The sequence below is a fragment of the Sceloporus occidentalis genome, unplaced genomic scaffold, assembly GCF_023333645.1.
Source record: "Sceloporus occidentalis isolate IW3139 unplaced genomic scaffold, rSceOcc1.0.p SCAF_1, whole genome shotgun sequence".
Taxonomy (NCBI): Eukaryota; Metazoa; Chordata; class Lepidosauria; order Squamata; family Phrynosomatidae; genus Sceloporus; species Sceloporus occidentalis.
Genome location: NW_028316981.1, coordinates 4627949 through 4652264, shown reverse-complemented (window position 1 = coordinate 4652264; position 24316 = coordinate 4627949). Strand labels below are relative to the sequence as shown.

The following is a 24316-nucleotide window of genomic DNA, read 5'->3' as shown; positions in this document are numbered from 1 at the left end:
CCATCTTGATTTATTTAGACTTGTATTGCTTTGTTCACCCTTGCATTTGGTGCTTTTGGTATTTTTGTGTTATTATTATTCTACACTGTAACCCCCCTTTTATTTATCATATAGTTCCTGTACATTATTTTGCAAAAAATATCTTTAATATCATAACATAAAGTAAATTTACATCCTTAAATTACTTTTTTTCCCATTAGTTCATCTATTGTAGTATAGCCAAAGTTCTCGGATCATTGTATCTGGCACTCCAGATGTTTTTTGCCATCCGCGGAAGTTGTTACAGTATTTTTGTCTACCTTCTGGTGAGGGGGTGTATTTCCTCAACCCTAATTCTTAGGATCAGATATATTACCCTTTGTTTTCATCATGAGATGCTCCTTTGTGTTCAGATCAGGCCTTAACATGATAATGTAGCACTTGGGGATAAAGATACAGCCCAGGAGCCCAGCACTGGAGGCCAAGATGGAGAAGATCTGCACGGCCACCATGTATTTCCCCTTGGTGCTCATATAGGTGGGCACAAAGGAGATCCAGACACTGCAGAAGACCAGCATGCTGAAGGTGATCAGCTTGGCTTCATTGAAGGCCCCAGGCAGCTTCCTGGCCAGGAAAGCAACTGTGAAGCAGGTGACAGCAAGGAAGCCCATGTAACCAAGGGCAGTGTAGAACATGGCAACAGAGCTTTCATTGCACCGTAGTAGGATTTCTCCTGGCTGGGAGTGCATGTCAGAATCAGGGAAGGGTGGAGAGGAGCTCAGCCAAATGGTGCAGATGATAACTTGAACAGATGAACAGGAAAACACAGTGGCATTGGCCAAGGTCTTCCCCAGCCATCTCCTTGCCCTGTTCCCTGGTTTTGTGGCCAGGAAGGCCAATACCACAGTGATTGTTTTTGCGAACACAGAAGAAACAGCCACTGAGAAGATGATGCTGAAAGCCACTTGTTGGAGAAGACATGTTGTTTTCTTTGGCTGTCCAATGAAGAGGAAGGAGGACAAGAAGGAAAGCAAGATGGAGACAAGAAGAATATAGGAGAGGTCCCGGTTGTTGGCTTTGACTATGGGAGTCTCTAGATATTTAATAAATATGCCTAACACAAACGCTGTAGTTAAGGACAAAAACAGAGTCAAGGAGAGCAGGACGAGCCCCAAAGAGTCTTCATAGGACAGGAAGGTTATATTCCTTGGGAGACATTGATTTTGGTCTCTGTTGGGATATTTATCTTCAGGACATCTGGAACACTTGTCTGCATCTGCAAAGAATGAAAAAGGAAAGGGACAGGCAGGGGAGGGGGAGGAGAAAGATGTCAGGATCACTAATATCATGTAAGTTGAACCAAATTTGGTACAAAATAAAGGCTTTGATCTAGCTTCAAATCATCATCATCATCACCACCACCATCACCCAAATTTCACAGTTCTTCCAAGGCACTCAGGATATTGCTACATTGGAGCCATGTGGGTAAGAATTTGAAGTGAGCCAGGAACTAGGAACCTTATTGCATGAGGCACCTGTCTTGCTATTATTGTGTTCCCTGTAAAAACAGGAGCAAACCAGGTTTGCCTTTTACCTTTCACACTTCCAGAACCATTGTGTCCATTAGTGCTAATGTGTTTCTACACAGAGTAACTGCTCACCCCCTCTTCCCTTTCAATATTTGGCACACAGGGCATTCTTGGGTGATGTAACTTTTTAAAAAAAGGAAGATGTATGTGCATGTGTGTTTATGTGTGTGTGAGAGAGAACGAGTATTAGAGAGAGGCAGAGGCTTTGCATTGGAACTGAGCAAATGAGAGAGAGGTAGCTCTATAAATGTGGGAGGCAGAGGCTTTGCATCAATACTGAGAGAGGGGGGATGTGTGAGGGACAGAGCCTTTGTATTGGAACTGAGCAAGAAAGAGAAGGGGATCTGTGTGTGTGTGTGAGAGAGAGAAAATGAAGCAAAGACTTGCCATCAGAACTGACAGTTGGGCATATGTATGTCTGTGTGTCAGAGAAACTTTGCATTGGAACTGAGCAAGAAAGAGAAGGAGACTTGTGTCTGGGAATTGAGCAAGCAACTGAGATATAGAGGGATCTCTCTCTCTCTCTCTCTCTCTCTCTCTCTTTGTGTGTGTTTGTATGAAGCAGATGGTTTAATCAGAACTAAGCGAGCAAGTGAAGGGAGAAGATGAGGTATTAGAATACCCTGCTATAGCAATGTTGCAACCAAAGGCACTATTATTCTGGCACTATTTTGCTCTACTGCGCCCATGAGATAAGCCTCTAGGAGGCACTGAACAAGTCAGTAGTCAGGACAAAGGAGTGCATCATAGCCAGAATAAATCAAGACACAGGAGCTAGCCAGAAATCTGCTTGGGGAAGAATAACCAAAACTATAGAGGCATGCCAGTCCTCAGGAAGTCCTTGTTGCTTGTGCAAGGCTGAAGAGGAAGCACTTCTACAAGGGTCCCTGTATGCAATGCTTCAGTGGTAGCTAGTGGGTTTCATGTCACTGAGCATGTCAGTTCATGCTGGTATTTAACTCCACTGTTCCTAGGCCTACCCTCTATGTTCCAAGTGCCATAGCTCTGGTCTCTGAGGAAGAGAAGAACAGCCAAATACAGCACCATTGTTCCTTGCCCTGAGGCAGGTGAGACCCCCTCTCTTCATCCTAACTCCCATTGCTCTGGTCTTTGAGGGAGAGAAGAGCAGCCAAGCACACGTCCATCATACGTGAGCTCCAGAGCTGGTGGGAGGATTTCCCTCCATGTCCCAAGTGTTATGGCTCTAGTCTCTGAGGACGAAAAAGAAGCCAGAATCTAAAATTTAATTTCCTCCCTCACTGACAATCTCTCTTTCCTTACTTATACCACCTTATTTAGACTGAAAGCCTCAGACCAAGGAACTGTCAAATTAATGGTAGTACAGTTCCCTGGGAGACATTTTGGCTGGAGGTAAGGCTTAAATACAGTGGTCCCTCCACATTCGCTGGGGTTAGGCGTGAAAGACCCCATTGAATGTGGAAAAATCGCAAATAAAAGCAACAACACTATTCTATTTACCTAAGAGAACACCTCTCTAGGGGGTCATTCCCACTACAATTTGCAGTGCATCATGATTCAGGGTATATGACCGTCGTTTCCACTTGAAACTGCTTCAGATCCTCATCTGATCGATTCCAGTTGGAATAAAACAGGGCAAATGCAAAAGAACAGGATTTTCCTGACACTACTTTCAAAGTGGTTCTTTTGAAAAGAATCGATTCTGAAGAGTGTTCAGCAAGTGGGAAGTACAGACTGGAATCACATCATTATTTTATGGAGGGGGAGGGACGAATGGGAGAGGGGTGGGAGATGTCACAAACACCCCGTGTTGCCTTTTTGATTTTTTTAAAATAAATATTAATCGATAAATCGACTGTTTGAATTTGCAGTTACCTGCAAAGGCAAGTAATTGCTAAACCACTCTACACCCTACTGATGTGGAAACCACCATTGAGAGACTCAATGACCAAACTGGAGATGGGATGAAGGGAGACAAAGACAGTCTGGGACTGAAAAGGTTCTTAGAATCATAGAATCATAGAGTTGGAAGAGACCACTAGGGCCATCCAGTCCAACCCCCTGCCATGCAGGAAATCCAATTCAAAGCATCCCTGACAGATGGCCATCCAGCCTCTGTTTAAAGACCTCCAAGGAAGGAGACTCTATCACCCTCCGAGGGAGTGCATTCCACTGTCGAACAAGCCCTTACTGTCAGGAAGTTCCTCCTAATGTTCAGGTGGAATCTCTTTTCCTGTAGCTTGCATCCATTGTTCCGGGTCCTGTTCTCTGGAGCAGCAGAGAACAAGCTTGCTCCCTCTTCAATATGACATCCTTTCAAATATTTAAACAGGGCTATCATATCACCTCTTAACCTTCTTTTCTCCAGGCTAAACATCCCCAGCTCCCTAAGTCGTTCCTCATAGGGCATGGTTTCCAGACCCTTCACCATTTTTGTCGCCCTCCTTTGGACACGCTCCAGTTTCTCAATGTCCTTTCTGAATTGTGGTGCCCAGAACTGGACACAATATTCTAGGTGGGGCCTGACCAGAGCAGAATACAGTGGCACTATTACTTCTCTTGATCTAGACACTATACTTCTATTGATGCAGCCTAAAATAGCATTGGCCTTTTTAGCTGCCGCATCACACTGTTCACTCATGTTCAACTTGTGGTCTACTTGGACTCCTAGATCCCTTTCACACGTAGTTTCATTCAGCCAGGTGTCACCCATCCTATATCTGTGCATTTTATTTTTCCGCCCTAAGTGCAATACCTTACATTTCTCTGTGTTGAATTTCATTTTGTTAGCTTTGGCCCAGCTTTCTAGTCTATTCAGGTCATTTTGAATCTTGATCCTGTCCTCTGGGGTATTAGCTATTCCTCCTAATTTGGTGTCATCTGCAAATTTGATAAGTATGCTCCCAATTCTGTCATCCAGGTCATTGATAAAGATGTTGAATAGCACTGGGCCCAGGACAGAGCCCTGTGGGACCCCACTGGTCACCTCTCTCCAGGATGAAAAGGAGCCATTGTTGAGCACCCTTTGGGTTCGGCCGGTCAACCAATTACAGATCCATTTAACAGTTCCTTTGTCTAGCCCACATTTTACAAGCTTGTTTGCAAGAATGTCATGGGAAACCTTGTCAAAGGCCTTACTGAAATCAAGATATACTATATCCACAGCATTCCCTTCATCTACCAAGCTGGTAATTTTATCAAAGAAAGAGATTAGGTTTGTCTGGCATGACTTGTTTCTCTGAAACCCATGTTGACTTTTTGTGATTATGGCATTGCCTTCTAGATGTTCAGAGACTCTCTGTTTAATGATCTGCTCCAGAATCTTTCCTGGTATTGATGTCAGACTAACTGAACGATAATTGTTGGGATCCTCTTTTTTCCCCTTTTTGAAGATGGGGACAACGTTTGCCCTCCTCCAGTCTGCTGGGATCTCTCCTGTTCTCCAGGAGTTCTCAAAGATTATTACCAATGGCTCCGATATTACATTTGCCAGTTCTTTTAATACCCTTGGATGGAGTTCATCTGGTCCTGGAGACTTAAATTCATTTAGATTAATAAGGTGTTCCTCTACTATCTCTTTACTTATTCTGTGCTGAAATTCCCCTATTCTGTCCTCTGCTCCATTATCCTCAGGTTGAGCACCCTTTGCCTTTTCTGAGAAGACTGAGGCAAAGAAGGTGTTGAGTAATTCTGCCTTTTCTCTGTCTTCTGTTAGCATTTTGCCATCTTCTCCACGCAGTGACCCTACCGTTTCCTTCTTCTTCCTTTTGCTGCGGACATATCCAAAAAAGCCCTTTTTATTGTTCTTAACTTCTCTAGCAAGCCTGAGTTCATTCTGCGCTTTAGCTTTTCTGACTTTACCCCTACACATGCCTGCTATTTCTTTGAATTCCTTTTTTGTGATTTCCCCCTTTTTCCATTTCTTATACATGTTCCGTTTCAAACTTAGCTCAGTTGAAAGTTCGTTAGTCATCCATCCTGGTTTCTTGAGACACCTCCCGTTTTTCTTTCTCACTGGAACTGTTTGAAATTGTGCCTTCAGTATCTCTCTTTTGAGAAACTCCCATCCATCCTGAACTCCTTTATCTTTTAGTATTTCTGACCATGGAATCGCCCTCAATACTTCTCTAAGTTTACTGAAATCCGCTCTCCTAAAGTCTAGGATGCGTGTCTGACTCTGCCTGGCTTCTCCTTTCCACTGTATTACAAACTCCAGGAGAACATGGTCACTTCCACCTAATGATCCCACCACTTGCACCCCATTAACCAAGTCATCCTTGTTGGTTAGGATCAGATCTAAAATAGCTGTCCCCCTTGTTGCCTCTTCCACCTTTTGGACCATGAAATTGTCTTCCAGGCAAGTGAGGAATTTGCTAGACCTTGAGGATTTTGCTGAGTTTGACTTCCAGCAAATATCAGGGTAGTTGAAGTCGCCCATCACTACTACATCTCTCCTTTCTGAGTGTGTGGTCATCTGTTCTAGAAAGGCATCATCCAATTCCTCAGTCTGACTTGGGGGTCTGTAGTAGACTCCCACTGTAACATCCTTGTTGTTTCCCTCCCCTTTGATTCTTATCCAGATGCTCTCCACCTGGCTTCCATGATTGATGTCCAGGATCTCTTCACTGGTGTAAATATCTCTGACATATAGTGCTATTCCTCCTCCTTTCTTGTTTGGCCTATTTCTCTTAAAAAGGTTATACCCCTCTATTTCCACATTCCAATCATGAGACTCATCCCACCAGGTTTCAGTGATGCCTATTATATCATATTTGCTTTGTTGTACTAGGAGTTCGAGTTCATCCTGCTTATTTCCCATGCTCTGTGCATTAGTGTAGAGACATCGCAGACCATGGTTCCCTTTTACTTGCTGCCTGTGCAAGTTTTTTTGCCTCCCACTGTTGGGTCCTTGCACTGTTTGCCTTGTTTCCTCTGTGTCAGTTTGACTATTTTCGCCATCCCTTTTGCCTTCCTTAATATTGTCTCCCTTCCGATCGGAACTCAGTTTAAAGCTCTCCTGATCAAGTTCTTGAGACTGTTGGCAAAAACATTTCTTCCAACTGGCGTGAGATGCAACCCGTCTGTTGCAAGAAGTCCCTCCTCATGGAACCGCAGCCCATGATCGAAGAATCCAAATCCTTCTCGGCGGCACCATCTGCGAAGCCAGTTGTTCACATCTGCTATTTTCCTCTCCCTTCCTGGACCATGCCCTTCAACTGGCAGAAGAGACGAGATGACAACCTGTACATCCATTCCTTTCAGCTTCCTACCAAGCGCCTCGTAATCCCTTTTGATGTTCTGAATGCTGTGTCTTGCAGTATCATTAGTTCCCACGTGGACCAAAAGGAAGGGGTATTGGTCAGTAGGCTTGACCAGTCTTGTCAGCCTCTCTGTCACATCACGGATCTTTGCACCTGGAAGACAACACACCTCTCGAGACATCTTGTCAGACCTACAAATCACTGCTTCTGTACCCCTCAGCAAGGAGTCCCCCACTACGACCACACGCCTCCTCCGAGGCTTAGCAGCGACTGTTCCCTCGGGTGGGACTCTCAGGCTCCCCTGCTCCGTTCCTGAAGTCTGTCCATGCTGCTCTTCTTCATCCTCCTTGATAAGGGAAAGAGCTTGGAATCGATTCTCTAGCTGCAAGCTCCCCGAACAATTCCTTCTTGGTTTACTTCTCTTTGTGACATTCCTCCAGCTGTCTGCCTCCTCTGTTTGGCAAGTGACCTCTTCCACCCTAGCATCTTCCTCTGCGTGGTACTCATCCAAGATGGTTAGTTCTATTGTGTCCAGGAAATCCTCTTGTTCCCTAATCTGCTGAAGTGTAGCTACTCTGGACTCCAGCTGCTGCACTTTCTCCTCCAAGAGTGCTACCAACTTGCACTTGGTGCATGTGAAGTTCTCCACTTCTGTAGGCAAGAAGAGAAACATCCCACAAGAGTTGCAGGTGACTGCAGCAGATCCCTCGTTGTCCATACTGCAAAGTCTTTAGTAATGAGTATAACAGTCAATCTACTGGGAATACTTCTTTAAAGGAATGTACTGGCTGCTATCTTACACTTAAAGGGAAGGTTCTGTTTCAATATCCGATTCTAACCTGATGCCACTTGAGCAGAGTTGTTCAGTTAAAGAAAACTAAAATTCTGGAAGTTGGTATATAAAGCTAGTCTGCTAGCTCTGCCCCCTTGTGACTCACAGATGTGACTCACAGAAGCTCCTCCCCTTCAGCAACGAGCACACGGTCTCAAGCACACGGTCTCAAAATGGCTGCCAAGCAGCTCCTCTCCTTCTCCTCTCTCTGGCCGGACTGTTCTGAAGGCTCTGGAAGTTGGTATATAAAGCTAGTCTGCTAGCTCTGCCCCCTTGTGACTCACAGATGTGACTCACAGAAGCTCCTCCCCTTCAGCAACGAGCACACGGTCTCAAGCACACGGTCTCAAAATGGCTGCCAAGCAGCTCCTCTCCTTCTCCTCTCTCTGGCCGGACTGTTCTAAGCGTCTACTTATAACTTTTAATGGTTCACCATGAAAAATATCCCTTCCTTCTGTCACCTACCCTCATGAGTGGAGATGGTTCCTTCTGGGCAAGGCGCACAAGTGTAGCAGCAAATGGGCTTTCCTTCCTCAATCACTATGGTGTATCCCAAGTCACAACTCCTCGTACACCGTGAGCGGGGGAGTGTCTATACAAAGAAAGATCAAGCAAGAAAATATTAAGGAAAATCTCTGTCCATGGGGCAATATATAAATCTATATTATGTGTGTATGTGTGTATGTATGTACAAATAAATATGTATACTCTACCAAGATCCATATGCCATGTGGAACAAAGGTTGGAATCCTGTTGGTCACCCCAACTCATGTACACCCATTGAATCAATTGCTGAATGGGATGTCAACATGTAAGTCGGAGATGGGCAACTTTAGAATAACGGGGGGTCATATTAGCCCCTCAGGTGAACTTGGAAGGTCACATCCCTTCTACTACACCTGTTTCCATAGGGAAAAAATAATCAAGTTTTTGCTCCCAAGTACCTTTTGGTGGGATATAAGGGCACTTTTACGATGTTTTTTGGTTTTCCTAGACCATTTTAGGTCCAGGAGAGGCCTGTTTTTAACAGCAGGAAGTGAACAGAAGTCACTTCCTATTTCAAAAAAGGCCCTTCCTGATCCTAAATGGATAAATGGCAGCCATGGGCCTGTCTCAATTAGTCTCAGGGCCAACTCATTGTGCCGGTAATACTCTTGATGTGATCTTCAGTACGGACTTGGAGGCTCCGTGGGCAGAGATCTCTAGTGTCTCTCCCTTGCCTTGGACGGATCATTTCCTGGTTGAGGCTAGAATCAAGGCTTCTACCATTAACCCTCCCGGGGGTGGCGGACCTATTAGGATGGTCCACCCTCGAAGGCTGATGGAACCCATAAGGTTCCAAGAAGCCCTAGAGGGGTATACGACTGGCTCTGACGGCGATTCTGTTGATGCCCTAGTTGACATCTGGGATACTAATCTCTCTAGGGCTATACACAGCATCGCTCCCAAGCGTCCTTTCCGGCCTGCTTCCAAAAAACAACCCTGGTACACGGAAGATCTCAGGGTAAGGAAGCGGGTCGCGCAACGACTAGAGCACAAATGGCGAAGACATCAGCGCTTGTCTGACAGGACACTCCTTCGCTCTCATTTAAGAGCTTATGGAGTGGCAATACGTGCAGCAAAGAATTCCTTCTATGCTGCACGTATTGCGTCCGCAGAGTCGCGTCCAGCAGAGCTGTTCAGGGTTGTGAGGGAGCTAACCCGGCTCCCTCCCACCCTGAGCCCGATCTTGGAGCCATCTAAAGCCTGCTGCGACGATTTTAACAACTTCTTTGCGGATAAAATCTCTCGGGTAAGGGCTGATCTCGACGCCAGTTTTTGTGCAGATCCTATAGGAGAGGTGTCCGAAGCGTCCGTGGTCCCTGTTATACTGGATCGCTTTGAGTTTGTTAGTACCGATGAAGTGGACAAGATCCTCCGAAGTGTCAGGAGGACGACTTGCTCTCTTGATCCCTGTCCCTCATGGTTGACAGCTCAGGGGGGAGATGTGGTGCGACTAATGTTGCACCACATAATTAATACATCTCTAAGCGAGGGCCAGTTCCCATCTAAATTAAAATTAGCAGTGGTTAAACCCCTGCTAAAGAAGCCCTCCTTAGACCCCCTGCTTCGTAATAATTATAGACCAATCTCGCTGCTACCTTTCTTAGGGAAGGTGATCGAGAGAGCAGTCGCCTTCCAGCTTCAGTCGATCTTGGACGACACCGATTTTCTAGACCCATTTCAAACTGGCTTCCGGGCGGGCTATGGAGTTGAGACTGCCATGGTCGCCTTAGTTGATGATCTCCGTCTGAGCATGGACAGGGGGAGCGTGTCCCTGTTAGTGCTTTTGGACATCTCAGCGGCCTTCGATACCATCGACCATGGTATCCTTCTGGGACGCCTGAGGGAGTTGGGAATCGGGGGCACTGCTTTGCAGTGGTTCCGTTCCTACCTCTCGGACAGATCCCAGATGGTGGAGCTGGGGGACTGTCGCTCCGATAGGAGGGCCCTGATATCTGGTGTCCCTCAGGGAGCGATTTTGTCCCCTATGCTATTCAACATCTACATGAAGCCGCTGGGAGAGATCATCCGGAGACATGGGGCGCGGTGTTATCAGTACGCTGATGACACCCAGATAATTTTCTCTATGTCTCCGACTGATGCAGTAACTAAGGATGGCATCTCTCCTCTAGATGCCTGCTTGGCGTCAGTAATGGGCTGGATGAGGGAGAACAAACTCAGTGTGAATCCAGGGAAAACGGAAGTACTGGTGATAGGTTCCCCGGTTCCTGGTGGTGAGATTTGTCACCCGGCCCTGAACGGGGTCACGCTCCCCCTGAAGGACTCGGTGCGCAGCTTGGGAGTACTCCTTGATTCGTCGCTCCAGCTGATTTCTCAGGTGGATGCGACGGTCAGGAGTGCCTGTTATCAGCTTCGGCTGATACGCCAGCTGCGTCCCTACCTGGACCGAAAGGACCTAGAATCTGTTGTACATGCTTTGGTAACCTCTCGTCTGGATTTCTGCAACGCGCTCTACATGGGGCAACCCTTGTACCAAACTCGGAAGCTGCAATTAGTGCAGAATATGGCAGCCAGATTGGTCGCTGGTAGTTCCAGGTCGGACCATATAACACCTGTTTTAAAAGATCTTCACTGGCTGCCTATTCGCTTCCGGGCTCAATACAAGGTGTTGGTTTTGACCTATAAAGCCCTAAATGGCTTGGGCCCAGGGTACTTGGAGAACCGCCTCTCCCCACACAATCCACCCCGCACACTCAGAACCTCTGGGACCAACTTGTTGGAGGTTCCCAGGTCCAATCTGACCCGAACCTCACAGAGGGCTTTTACCACCGCTGCCCCTGTACTTTGGAATAAGCTCCCTGCAGAGCTTCGCTCCGCCGCCTCGTTAGATGTTTTTAAAAAACAGCTGAAAACATATCTATTTCGGCTGGCCTTCCCACCTTAAATTGTTTGTCTATTTCTCCTGCCCCTTTTTTTCCTCTGACCCTGGATTGATGATTGTTTTGCATTTTTCTATTGCCCCTGATAGATGTATCTTTTACTTATCGTCTTCCTGTTCCGGTTTTTGTAATAATGGTTTTTAACTGTTGATTGAATTTTACCTGTATTGTAATGTTTTTTATAACTTTGTAAGCCGCCCTGATCATTTCTTGGAAGGGCGGGGTAGAAATAAAATTTATTATTATTATTATTATAAATGTACCTCAAGGGCATTTGAGAGCAAATATCTACAATAGGGTCCCACCAACTGTGGGATTGTCATCTGCGGATTTGAGCAGCCTTGGATAGCAAGGCCTGTTGAGGTACAGTGTTTTTTCTTATCTGCAGGCAGGATGTGTGGGTCTGGAATGGATCTGCATTGATACGAAGAGTTGACTGTATATATATGTGGTGGTGGGGGGGATTTTGCAAACTTTTTGTTTGATCCCTGCAGGATCCAGGTGGTCTGCCTCAAACATGGTTGAAATGCCTTCTGCACTCCCTAGAATGCATTATTTTTGGGAAATAAACTTTTAAAAACTTTTTTACCCATAGTGGACCCTGGGGTCCCCAACAATGTCCACTTTTCCCACCCCTATATAGATAAATCCAATTGATTTAATTCGTCTCCTCTAGTCAGGACTAGTAATAGGATGTAGGTCATAAAATGCACAAATTAAAATACTAAGATCTTGCATCGAGTCACATGGAGTGTGATGCTGATGGTGTCTGGCTGTTTATACATCTATGTCCCAATGCATTTTCCCCATTAATATTCTCTAGCTAGCATCCTATTGGCATTCACATATATACATGTGAATTTAGGGGGGCAGCTGAACAGAGGGGATTGCCTCCTGTCCCACTGCTGTGCTCTAGGAAGAAAACGGAGAGGAAGAAAGTCACCTTCCCTCCTTTCTTTCCTCTTGCCATATCAGCATTCAGTTGGGCTTGAAAGCATGCTGAAGGAAGGCAGTGCAAAGTTGTAGGATTACAGTTACTGTGTTATTACTGTACAGTCTGCATGGCTACAGTGTTGCTCATGGTATCTCCTTGAAATTAGAGGTGAAGCAGATGAACCAATACTGTTGTTGTTATGTGCCTTCAAGTTGTTTCTGACTTATGACAATTCAATCACTCATTTTTCCTGACAAGACTTTTTCAGAGGAAGTTTGCCATGGCCCTCCTTTGTGGCTGAGAGAGTGTGACTTGCCATGATCTCCATGGCTGAGTGCGGATTTGAACCCCGGTTTCAAAAAATCCTTGTACAATACCAAAACCACCACACTACACTGGCTCAACATTTTACCCACCTGGTTAAACCAGCTGGGCCACACAATGGCATCCTGATCAATGTTGAACTTGATACGGGATGAGAATGCTTCTCGCTCTATACTCCCAACTTTCCTTCGGCCAAAGGAGCCATTAGGGAACAGCACCCAGTTCACAATATCATAGTCAGCAGCCAAGTCCCCATTCTCATCCACATAAACCTTATCAACAGAAGTGTTGCAAAACTGGGCATTTCGCAGGAAAGGGTGAAGCTAGAGTGACAAAGAGAATGGCAGGATTTAGGAAGCTGAAAGAGTTGCATGTCATGTTTAGAGGATCTATGTGGGACTGATAAGGAAACGCCTTTTCAGGCACAGGGAATAATGAATAAGTGGGCAAATGGTGGCCTGCAGGCTTCATGCAGCTTCTGGAACCCATTATTGTGGTCCTCGAAGCACCCAGCCAGCCCTCTCCTAGATCCCACCTTTTAAAAGAAAATATTCCATAGGATCTTCAGGCCCCAAAAAGGAATAGAAAGCCCTCAAACTCATGAACATATGCAAAACACTCAGACCAACACTCCCAGAACCCTGTACAAAACACCAGTTTCTTTCTCCAGTCCTTCTCAAAATGGTATCACTTCCCTTCCTCATTTTGAGAGGGACTGCAAGGGAGGGGAAGGAGAGGATTTTGGTTTGCTATTGGAAGTGCAGATTCTGGAGGGGAGGGTTCAGGGGGGCATATATCTTCCCATATAGGTCTGCCTGTGTTCTAAGATCCCACCAAGTTCACAAGCACATTTACTAGAAACACAAGAAAAGGCCTTTAGGGGTTGCCCCCAGTCTCTGGAATGACTTTCCCTGAGAGGCTATCCTTTTATTGGCATTTTTATTTTTATTCCAGCATATTTTTGAGAACTGTTGACATCAAGGGTGGGCAAAGTCCCCTCTAGAGGGCATGGGGACATTTCCATCATGTTTGGAGGCTCCCTGGAGCCCCTGTTCCCCATGAAAAAAAATTCCACAGAAAAATCTTTTTACTATCAAATGGAGGCATGGGGAAAGGAATTTCCATCATGTTTTGGCAACCCTCTGGTCTCATCAGGCTCAGAAAAAGCTTTTTTTGTTTTTGGAAACAAGAAGTGTGGTTAAAGAAAAGGCCTTTTCTGTGTCTAAATGGCCTAGGAAGGTTCAAAAACATAAACAATGCCCTCCATGTCTCCTTGAGGGTGTTGGAGGGCATTTGTTGACTTAAAACATGCTGGGTTTGGTGTGTGGGGGGGTTGCAACCACCCAATGTCTCGTTTTTGTTGGAGATTATTGCACATGACTCATACACAAAATATCTCTGATGCAATAGACATGTGTTTAACCCTCAATGATGGATTCATTGACTGCATTCTTCCATGGTGAACCATAGATAGCCCATATGCAGCCTGGGCGTATCCCATAGCCTTTCAAGAATGGGAAAATCCCATTCTTGAAAAGCCATGGGACAAGCACAGGCTGCATATGGCCCCACCACGGGAGAGTATGTTAAGATCCATCATTGAGGCTTAAATGCACGTCTATACCATTGGGGATATTTGCTTGTGAGTCATGTGCGATAATCTCTGTCTGCTGTTGTGTGCCTTCAAATCATTTCTGACTTATGGTGACCCTGAGGTTGAAACAAATACAGAGATTTCTTGACAAGATTTGTTCAGAGAGGGTTTGCCCTTGCTTACCTCTGAGCATGCGAGTGTGACTTGCCCGAGGTTACCCAGTGGGTTTCCATGGCTGAGTGCGGATTTGACTTCCAACACTCAAACCACTACTACACCATTTGGTCATCTGGTCTCCTGGGGGAAACTAATGCAGCCCCCTACCCTTTCATAGTTGCACTCACCTCATTTTCACTTGTTTCATTTTGGGCTGTCCCCTCATAGGTTTTTCATGTAAAAGACATTCAAAAGGGGTTTATCATGCCTCCTTCTGTGCAGTCCTGACAAGGGTTAGCTATGGCGCCAATGCTGTTGTCTCTAAGGGTTTCTCTGCCAATGTTATCCTCACTTCTGCTGCTGCCCAGTAGCTGTTTGGCATATTTAGGCTGCAACTGCACTGCAAAAATAATTAAGTTTGATGCCACTTTAACTGCCATGTCTCAATGCTATGGAATTCTTGGAACTGTAGTTTGTTGTGGCCCCATAGGTCTCTGACAGAGAAGGCTAAATGTTTCACAAAAGTACAGCCCCCAGAATTCCATAGCATTGAGCCACAGCAGTTAAAGTGGTATCAAACTGGATTATTTCTGCAGTGCAGAGGCAGACGTAGTCTGGCTCCTCAGCAAAAACCTTTCTGACATGGAAAGGCCTACCAACAGCACTACTGCCAACATGAGTAGCCTCTTGCCTGACAGGAACATGCAATCTCACCACGGTGGAAAGGCAGTGCCATGATGAGACTTTATGTGCCATTGTGGGACTTTGCTTTTATATGGTTTTAAGTCTGTAGACCAGTGGTTCCCAAACTTTCTTCCTCTAGATGTTTTGGACTTTAGCTCCCAGTATTCCTGACTGTTGGCTGAGCTGGCTGGGGCTTCTGGAAGCTGGAGTCCAAAACATGTGAAAGATCAAAGTTTGGGAGTCACTGCTGTAGACAGTTTAATGGTATTTTAATCTTAGGTTTGTCTGTTTTAGTTACCTTGGTTTTTGTTTGTCCTTTTTTATATCATAAACCACATTGAGTCCCATCTTTGTGGGAAAGGTGGCATATAAATAAAATTAATCAAGGGATAATAGGATAGATACCTGCCATGGCTGTAGCCTCTGGTGTTCCAACTGATTCCCATGCCCCATTGCTAGCTGTTTGGATCTGGAGAAACGCATTGCATGAATGGCATGTGCCATGCACTGGATAGTCTTGAATATACTGTATCCATCCTCAGAAAGGACACCTTTGAGCACATCCTGGGTTGGAGCCTCCAATTTCTCTCTCTCTCTGCATCTATCTTGGCTTTTCACAGACAATGCATGCTTTCCATCTGAACAATGGAATGCTTTGGTCCCAAAGTCCTTGATGGGTTTAAAAAATGTGTCTAATTTGTTATAGTTTTGCCCTGCTTGGGTCTGGATCGAGAAGGACAGAGAACCATGAAGGCGATGTATTTCTGAAACCAGAGGAGCCAAGGTGATGTCCTTCAAAATGGCTATGATCCAAATGCTCCCAACGATAGGTCGTTTCACAGTTGTCTGAAGAAATTTCTTCAGGGTTATGAAGTCAAACAGGGAGTGGGAGTCCCCATAGTAAAGCAATACAGTGACTTTTCTCTGCGTCATTAACCAGAGCACATGGCTCATGTCTTGATACATTTGTCCAAAAAAGATAGTCATTCCCATGATGCTTTTTGAGAAGGCCACACAAATGCCATTGGCAGTGAGTACAGAAGTCAAGGTCTGCACAAACCTTTCTCCATTATCGTTCTTTGGTGCTATCAGACCGACCCATGTCCACCTGAAATGAAGGAGCAATCTGATCATCCCCAGGTAGTGGGGCTTTTGTTCGGGAACCATTCGGTAAGAAAAAGGAAACAGTGCTTTATCATTGAGAAGATGGGAAGCAAAACCATAACTGGCCTGGAAAAGAAAAGAGGAGCTGGCTGTTTTACATTTGTTAGTCCTGTCTAGAGCAGACTCATTGAATCAATGGGATTTAGCTATGGGTTGACTCACCATTCAACAAATGGGGCTATTCTAGTCTAGAGATTAACCAACAAAATGTCAGCCAAAATGTGGAAACATCTTTCACTTCAGTAATAATAATAATAATAATAATAATAATAGATTTATTTCTAGCCTGCCCAATCACGAAGAATCCGGGCGGGTTACAACAATAAAATACAACAAATTACAATAGAGTTAAAAAATCAAACCCTAGACCTACCACCACCCCCCATTCCCAGTACTAAAACAGAATTAAACAGTAATAATATTAAAACATTAAAAACATTAAAAACACTGAACAACCAAAAAATAGGCAGAAACATTGGTGGGGGGAAATAGACAGATGAGGGGACAAATATCTCTATATCTGGGGAGGGTAACTAGGTTGGAAAGGCCTGCCGGAAGAGATCCGTCTTGAGTGCTTTCTTAAAAGCTACCAGAGTGGAAATGTAACGGATCTCCTCCGGCAGGTCATTCCATAGTTTAGGAGCAGTAGTAGAAAAGGCCCTCTGGGAGACAGATGTTAGCCTAGATTTTTTTGGCTGTAGTGGATTTCTTCCAGAGGACCTTAGTGTGCGGGACGGACAATAGGGAAGAAGGCGTTCCCTCAAGTACTCAGTAATGTTGGTCCTTTTCACACTATACAGTTATTGTGCTATGGTTCCACTATAACTATTACAACAATATCCTATAGGATCCTGGCTTTGCAGTTATAAATTCTCAGCTGGAATAAATCAGCAACCTCAAACTCAAACCTGGAAACATCAGCTTTGATGTGGTCTCCTTGTTCACCATAATGGACACCATCATCCGAAAATTTTTTCGGGAAGACATCACAGCCCTGTTCAAACATTGCCACACCACAAGCTACTTCCAGTGAAACAATGGATTCTATGAGCAGAGATGGGGTAGCCATGGGAAGGCCCCTGAGCCCTGTGATAGCAAACTTTCACATGGAACACTTCGAAAAGCAAGCCCTGGAAACAGCACCAAAAAAGCCTACAACATGGTTCTGATATGTGGATGACACTTTCACCATTTGGAGCCATGGAGAAAAAGATCTAGCAGTGTTTCTGAACCATTTGAACAACATCAACCCGAATATCCAATTCACGATGGAAAAAGAAAAGGAAGGAACATTGCCATTCTTGGATGTCCTGGTCATCCACAAACCAAACCAATGTTTCGGCTACACAGTATACAGAAAACCTACACACATGGATAGATGTCTACATAAGAACTCCAACCATCACCCAGGACAAAAAAGAAGCACAATAAAAACACTGGTAGACCAGGCAAAATGGATCTGTGAACCCCACTTCTTGGAAGATGAATTGAAGCACCTAGACTGGGCTCTACAGGCTAAAGGTTACTCCAGCTCAGACATCAGAAGGGCTGCCAGACCCAGAAAAACCCATAGGGGTGAAGACAAACAACCACTTAAAGGGAGGGTATATTTACCATACATCAAAGGAGTCACAGACAGAATAAGGGAAACTGGTCTACAAACCAATCAAGCAAATCCAGCAAATGCTTTACTCAGCGAAGGACAGGAAGGACCCTCTCATGGCTGCAGGAGTTTACCGCATACCATGCAGCTGTGGACAAGTCTACATAGGGACCACAAAATGCAGCATTCAAACACAAATCAAGGAACTTGGGAGACACTGCAGACTGGGTCAGCCAGAAAAGTCAGCAGTAGCAGAACATGTTATAAACCATCCTGGGCATAAAATGCTGTTTGAAAACACTGAAATTCTGGACCACACCAACCACTACCATGTCAGGATGCCCAGGGAAATAATTGAAATCCACAAATACCTAGACAACTTCAACAAGAAAGAAGAAACCCTGAAATAAACAAAGGTTGGCTACCAGTGCTGAAAAACAGCAAACGCAAGATCCAGCAAATGCAAATAAAAAAACCCCAGGTTCAGGGGGGTTTCCTAGCAGAAAATGGATCACTAGTTAAATAGACACCCCGAGGCCTTGCCTGGATTCCCTCCCCCTCCCCCCCGTTTTTTTAACTTGCACAATAACTTGAGATAGCTGACATTGCAAACATAACAAGACATTCACATAACATTCACACACATTCTCAGACACATCAAAACACCCACAGCCTGCTCTGCTCTGCTCTGCTCTGTGAGCAGCATTTTGTACATCAAAATTATCTATGGGGTTCATCACACTGGGGCTGATTTCACCATTAAAGAGAGATTAAAGTGCATTTAAAGCATCCCTCAAATGAAGCAGAAATGGCGGATAATTGCATGAACGATTATCACACACAATTGCGCAAATAAAGTGATATTGGATATGCATTCTTGCTGAAATCCCGAAAGTAAAAAGATGTGCATTAATGCTTCTTTGTGACCTCTTTAATGGTGGGTTTTGTGTGACATCATTTGAAATCGTTACATGTAATTACACGATTTTTCTGAGATATTCACAGGATAAACTCCCAATCTCCTTTGTGTGATAAAATTCCTATGTCAAAGAAGTCATGAGCCTGAGCGTTGTTCTTGTGTGTCTCCAAGTCATTTCTGACTTATTGTGACCTGGACACAAATCTTTCATGGGATTTTCCAGGGCTGAGAAAGTTTGACTTGCCCAAGTTAATCCAATGATTTCCATGGCTGAATAGGGAATCAGACTGATTTCCAGAGTCATAGTCAACACTACACCATGATGGCTCTCTAGCCTGATCATATTACTACAAAAATGCTGTTTGATGAAGTTTTCCCCCCAAAATTGAATTCATATTAGGCTTTGAAGGATGACAATGTATCTTAAAGCCTTATAGAGACCTCCCCCTGTCAATCCCCCTCTATCTCTGTATCTTATTTGCTTTTATGTGCTGCCAAGTTGGCTTTGACTTATGGTGAGTGAGAAATGAGAGATCTCCAAGAGACTCATTAATTCTCCCATTCAAGTCTTGCAAACTCAGGGCAGTTTGTGGCTTGCTTAACTGAGTCTATCCATCTGTAATGCAGTCTCCCTCTTTTACAATTCCCAGAATTCGCTACCATTGAGCCAGGGCAGTTAAAGTGGTCTCAAACTGGATTATTTCTGCAGTGTGTTTTGGATCTAATAATGCAATGAAACCCTGTTGGTAAATTGTGAAGATCATAGAATCATAGAATCATAGAGTTGGAAGAGACCACAAGGGCCATTCAGTCCAATCCTATTCTGCCATGCAGGAAATCTAGATCAAAGCATCTCCGAGAGATGGCCATCAAGCCTCTGTTTAAAGACCTCTAAAGAAGGAGACTCCACTACTCTCTGAGGAAGGAGTGTGTTTCAATGTCGGACAGTCCTTACTGTCAGGAAGTTCCTCCTAATGTTGAGGTGGAATCTCTTTTCCTGTAGCTTGCATCCATTGTCCTGTTCTCTGGAGCAGCAGAAAACAAGCTTGCTCCCTCCTCAATATGACATCCCTTCAAGTATTTAAACAGGGCTATCATATCACCTCTTAACCTTCTTTTCTCCAGGCGAAAAATCCCCAGCTCCCTAAGTCGTTCCTCATAGGGCAAGGTTTCCAGACCTTTCACCATTTTAGTCGCCCTCCTTTGGACATGCTCCAGTTTCTCAATGTCCTTTTTGAATTGTGGTGCCCAGAACTGGACACAATATTCCAGGTGGGGTCTGACCAAAGCAGAATATAGTGGCACTATTACATCCCTTGATCTAGACACAATACTTTTATTGATGTAGCCTAAAATCACATTGGCCTTTTTAGCTGCCACATCACACTGTTGACTCTTGTTCAACTTGTGGTCTACTTGGACTCCTGGATCCCTTTGATTATCTAGGCACTAGTAAGAGATCTTTAAAATTCACCAAGCACGTCTGATGTGCATTGAGCACTCCTGACATGAATTGGGAATTTCTATTGTGTTCTGGTACTTCCTAACCACTGTTCAGATGTGCATTGAGCACTGGCTCAATGCATATTGGTGACCATTGGACATCTGGCATTCCAGTGGCTATCATTGTTTAATGAATGCCTGGAAATTGCAATGTCAGGGCAGACTCTAGGTAAATATGGATATTGTGAAACTGTTCTCCTTTCTAACGAAGATGTAAGTCTCCTATAGAATACCAAATATCATTTCATCTTCTAATGTGTCCAAGGTACAATTGTTGTTGTTGTGTGCCTTCAAGCTGTTTCTGAGTTATGCCCTAAGGCTATCATGGAATTTTCTGGGCCAGATTTGTTCAGAGGAGGTTTGCCATTGCCTTTCCCTGAGGCTGAGAGCATGTGACTCAGCCAAGGTCACCCAGTGGGTTTCATGGCTGAGGTAGGACTCCAGAGTTGTAGTCCCATACTCAGGCGAGCTTGTTTGCTGCTGCTTCAAACCTGGAGCAATGGATGCAAGCTGAAGGAAAAGAGATTTTACCTAAACATTAGGAGGAACTTCTTGACAGAGCTGTTCAACAGTGGAAAACACTCCGTCAGAAAGTGGTGGAGTCTCCTTCTTTGGAGGTCTTTAAACAGAGGCTGGATGACCATCCATCGGGAATGCTTTGATTGACAGTTCCTGCATTGCAGAATGGGGTTGGACTGGATGGCCCTTGGGGGTCTCTTCCAATTCTATGATTCTATTTGCAGATGACACCAAATTCGGAGGAATAGCTAATACTCCAGAGGACAGGATCAACATTCAAAATGATCTGAATAGACTAGAAAGCTGGGCCAAAGCTAACAAAATGAAATTCAACACAGAGAAATGTAAGATACTGCACTTAGGGCAGAAAAATGAAATGCACAGATATAGGATGGGAGACAGATTGCTGAATGAAAGTACATGTGAAAGGGATCCAAGCAGACCATAAGTTGAACATGAGTCAACAGTGTGATGCGACAGCTAACAAGGCCAATGCAATTTTAGGCTGCATCAATAAAAGTATAGTGTCTAGATCAAGAGAAGTAATAGTGCCACTTTATTGTGCTTTGGTCAGGCCCCACCTGGAATATTGTGTCCAGTTCTGGGCACCACAATTCAAAAAGGACATTGAGAAACTGGAGCATGTCCAGAGGAGGGTGACTAAAATAGTGAAAGGTCTGGAAACCTTGCCCTATGAGGAACGACTCAGGGAGCTGGGGATGTTTAGCCTGGAGAAGAGAAGGTTAAGAAATGATATGATAGCCCTGTTTAAATATTGGAATGGAAGGGATGTCATGTTGAGGAGGGAGCAAGCTTGTTTTCTGCTGCTCCAGAGACTAGAATGTGAAACAATGGATGCAAGCTCCAGGAAAAGTGATTCCACCTCAACATTAGGAAGAACTTCCTGACAGTAAGGGCTGTTCGACAGTGGAACAAACTCCCTCGGAGTGTAGTGAAGTCTCCTTCCTTGGAGGTCTTTAAGCAGAGGCTAGATGGCCATCTGTTGGGGATGCTTTGATTTGGATTTCCTGCATGGCAGGGGGTTGGACTGGATGGTCCTTGTGGTCTCTTGCAACTCTATGATTCTATGATTCTGTGTTAGCTCCCCAAAGGTACAATAGCCTTGCTTTATTCGTTTTAGCTTCTAATGAGAGTTCAATTTTGATTTGCTGTTGGACCCATTTATTTAGCTCTGATCCATGGTAGCTGTAGAAGTCTCCTCCAGCACCACATTTCAACCCCCCCCCCCGCATCAGATTGATGTAGTGGTGGCTCCATATGTATTGGAAAATCTACCCTTCATTTCAATGATAACCCTCAGTTCAACAACAGCATCTCTACAATACGTCAGGTTTGTTGTTGAAGAGCTGTCCAACTGCTGAATCTATGCAAGTTCAGCATCTGAATCACTGCAGTAATCTTCACTGAGCCTCCTTCTGCCTTCCCCTTTACAGGCTGAGACTCCTTTATCTGGAATTCTGAAATGTGAAATGCCCTCCAAAACCAAACCTTTTTTGATGGTTGCCACATGGGAGGACACAATCAAAGCACCTCTGGCAGATGGCCATCCAGCCTCTGTTTAAAAACCTCCAAAGAAAGAGACTCCACCAGTTTTGAGGGAGTGTGTTTCATGGCAGAATGGGGTTGGACTGGATGGCCTTTGTGGTCTCTTCCAACTCTAGGATTCTAGGATTCTATGATTCACTATCGAACAGCTCTAACTGTCAGGAAGTTCCTCCTAATGTTTTGATGAAATCCTAATTATTGTGATGGAGCTCTGTCATCATACTTATCATGAGGCTGGATCTCATCCTACCTGTCACAATGGCTTACTTCTTAGTAGTTTTCATTAGCAAGGTTACTGATGTTAGCCTTCTCTGTCTCTGATGCCACAATAAAGTGGCTCACAAAAGATACTTTGAAAATCCAGTATAACTTGATAATCCGAATTTAAAACATTACCCCAATAAAACCAGTTAAAAATACAAAATCGTTAAAAACATGCTAAGCTAAAGGTACAAAAGCCTTAAAAGCATGTAAAAGATAACACCCCATAAGACCTCCCTGGGTACAATTACATATTAAAAGCTTGCTTAAATAAGAATGTTCTTGCTGGCTGGACAACGGAAAGCAGGGAGGGGGGCAGACTAGACTTCCATGGGCACAAATGCCTCCTGTGAAGGGTCTCTCTCATGTCCTTACCAAGCGGGACCAAGAAAAAGCCTTTTCCTGAAGATCGTAAGATTTTGATTAAGTTTATATGGAGTTGGAAGGGACCTTCAGGGTCATCTAGCTTAACCCACTGACCGTGTAGAAACCCACTGCTAAAAACCCCTGAGAGGGATATCAAATAAACAATTAGATAGATAAATGATAGATAATGAGCCAGTGTGGTGTAGATATTTGAGCGCTGGACTACAACTTTGAATCCTGACTCAATTTTGTGTTCCCACTGGGTGACCTTGAGCAAGTCACACTCTCTCAACCTCAGAGGATGGCAATAGCAAAAACCTCTCTGAAGAAACTTGCCAAGAAAACAGTGTAATAGGTCCACCTTAGGGTCACCCGTAAGCTGAAAACTCATAGAATCATAGAATCATAGAGTTGGAAGAGACCACGAGGGCCATCCAGCCCAACCCCCTGCCATGCAGGAACTCTCAATCAAAGCATCCCCAACAGATGGCCATCCAGCATCTGTTTAAAGACCTCCAAGGAGGGAGACTCACCACAGTCTCTGAGGGAGTGTGTTCCACTATCGAACAGTCCTTACTGTCAGGAAGTTCCTCCTAATGTTGAGCTGGAATCTCTTTTCCTGGAGCTTGCATCTATTGCTCCAGGTCTTAGTTTCTGGACCAGCAGAAAACAAGCTAACTCCCTCTTGAATATGACATCGAAGGCACACAACAACAACAACAACAACAACAACAACAACAAGATTATAGATAGCTATCTAGCTAGATAGATAAGAGAGATATTGTTCAATGGATATAGATATATTTTTTCAGTGAGCTGAAACATCCAGAGGTTACTGTTCATGGTATGAATTCAAGAATCCATAGCAGATTTTTGAAAATACTGGAGGCTTTGACATTAAAAAATTTTTTAAAAATTGCCACAGGTTTTTGAAAGGAGGTGGCAGCAAGACAACAATAAAGCTTAATGTTGACATAAGGGGGATGTTGAATGTTCACTATTCAAAATGTCCACTGCCTCACTTTTTGAGATCCATGGTTGTCTTGTGAAAAGATTGCAATGTGTAATTAATCGCAGCTATATACAACTACTACCTCCGTACCGCCCTCCCTTTCATACCTGTGGGATTTTGAAGTTGCCCAGCACAGTTGAAATCTGGTTAGAGATTTCATAGTTGCCCCCTTCAAGAACAGCCAGCAGGTGATTCTGTTTTCCACAAGCATAGTTTGGAACATTTGCCAGCCCAGAAGAGAGCAAGTCTGCCAAGGCTTCAGAAGTCAGTACTGCAGTGAAATAATTTTCATAGATGTTGTAACCCAAGGTGATATTGGGTAGAAGCCAGTGATTCTGGTTGATTTCACGAATGGCAAAGGAGAAGGACAGGATGTGCCAGTAATTCATAATGGCAGTCCTAAACACATAAATAGATCGCATTGTCTTGCTCTGTTCAAATATGACATGCCAAATTCCTCATTGATGAACTCATGAGGGTCTTTCCAGGGAAACTAAGTGTCTAGCTGTTGTTTTAAAGACACACTCCCCCCATAATTTCACAATGACATTGCATTCTTAGATGCAAGTCAACTTCATTCTGCAACAAAATAGAAGACTAAAAGGTAATATGATACAGCCTCCTTCAA

General features: G+C 44.4%; 1 protein-coding gene across 1 annotated transcript; it reads right to left on the bottom strand.

Moving 5' to 3' along the window:
• Positions 1-200: 200 nt before the first annotated feature.
• Positions 201-24077, bottom strand: LOC149320438 (vomeronasal type-2 receptor 26-like). The gene is made up of 5 exons (XM_089499711.1): positions 23796-24077; positions 15601-16005; positions 12434-12664; positions 8106-8232; positions 201-1255 (listed from the first exon to the last, which is right to left on the bottom strand). The coding sequence occupies exons 1-5, from the start codon at positions 24075-24077 to the stop codon at positions 330-332; spliced, it is 1971 nt and encodes a 656-aa protein (XP_089355837.1). The 3' UTR covers positions 201-329.
• Positions 24078-24316: the final 239 nt, after the last annotated feature.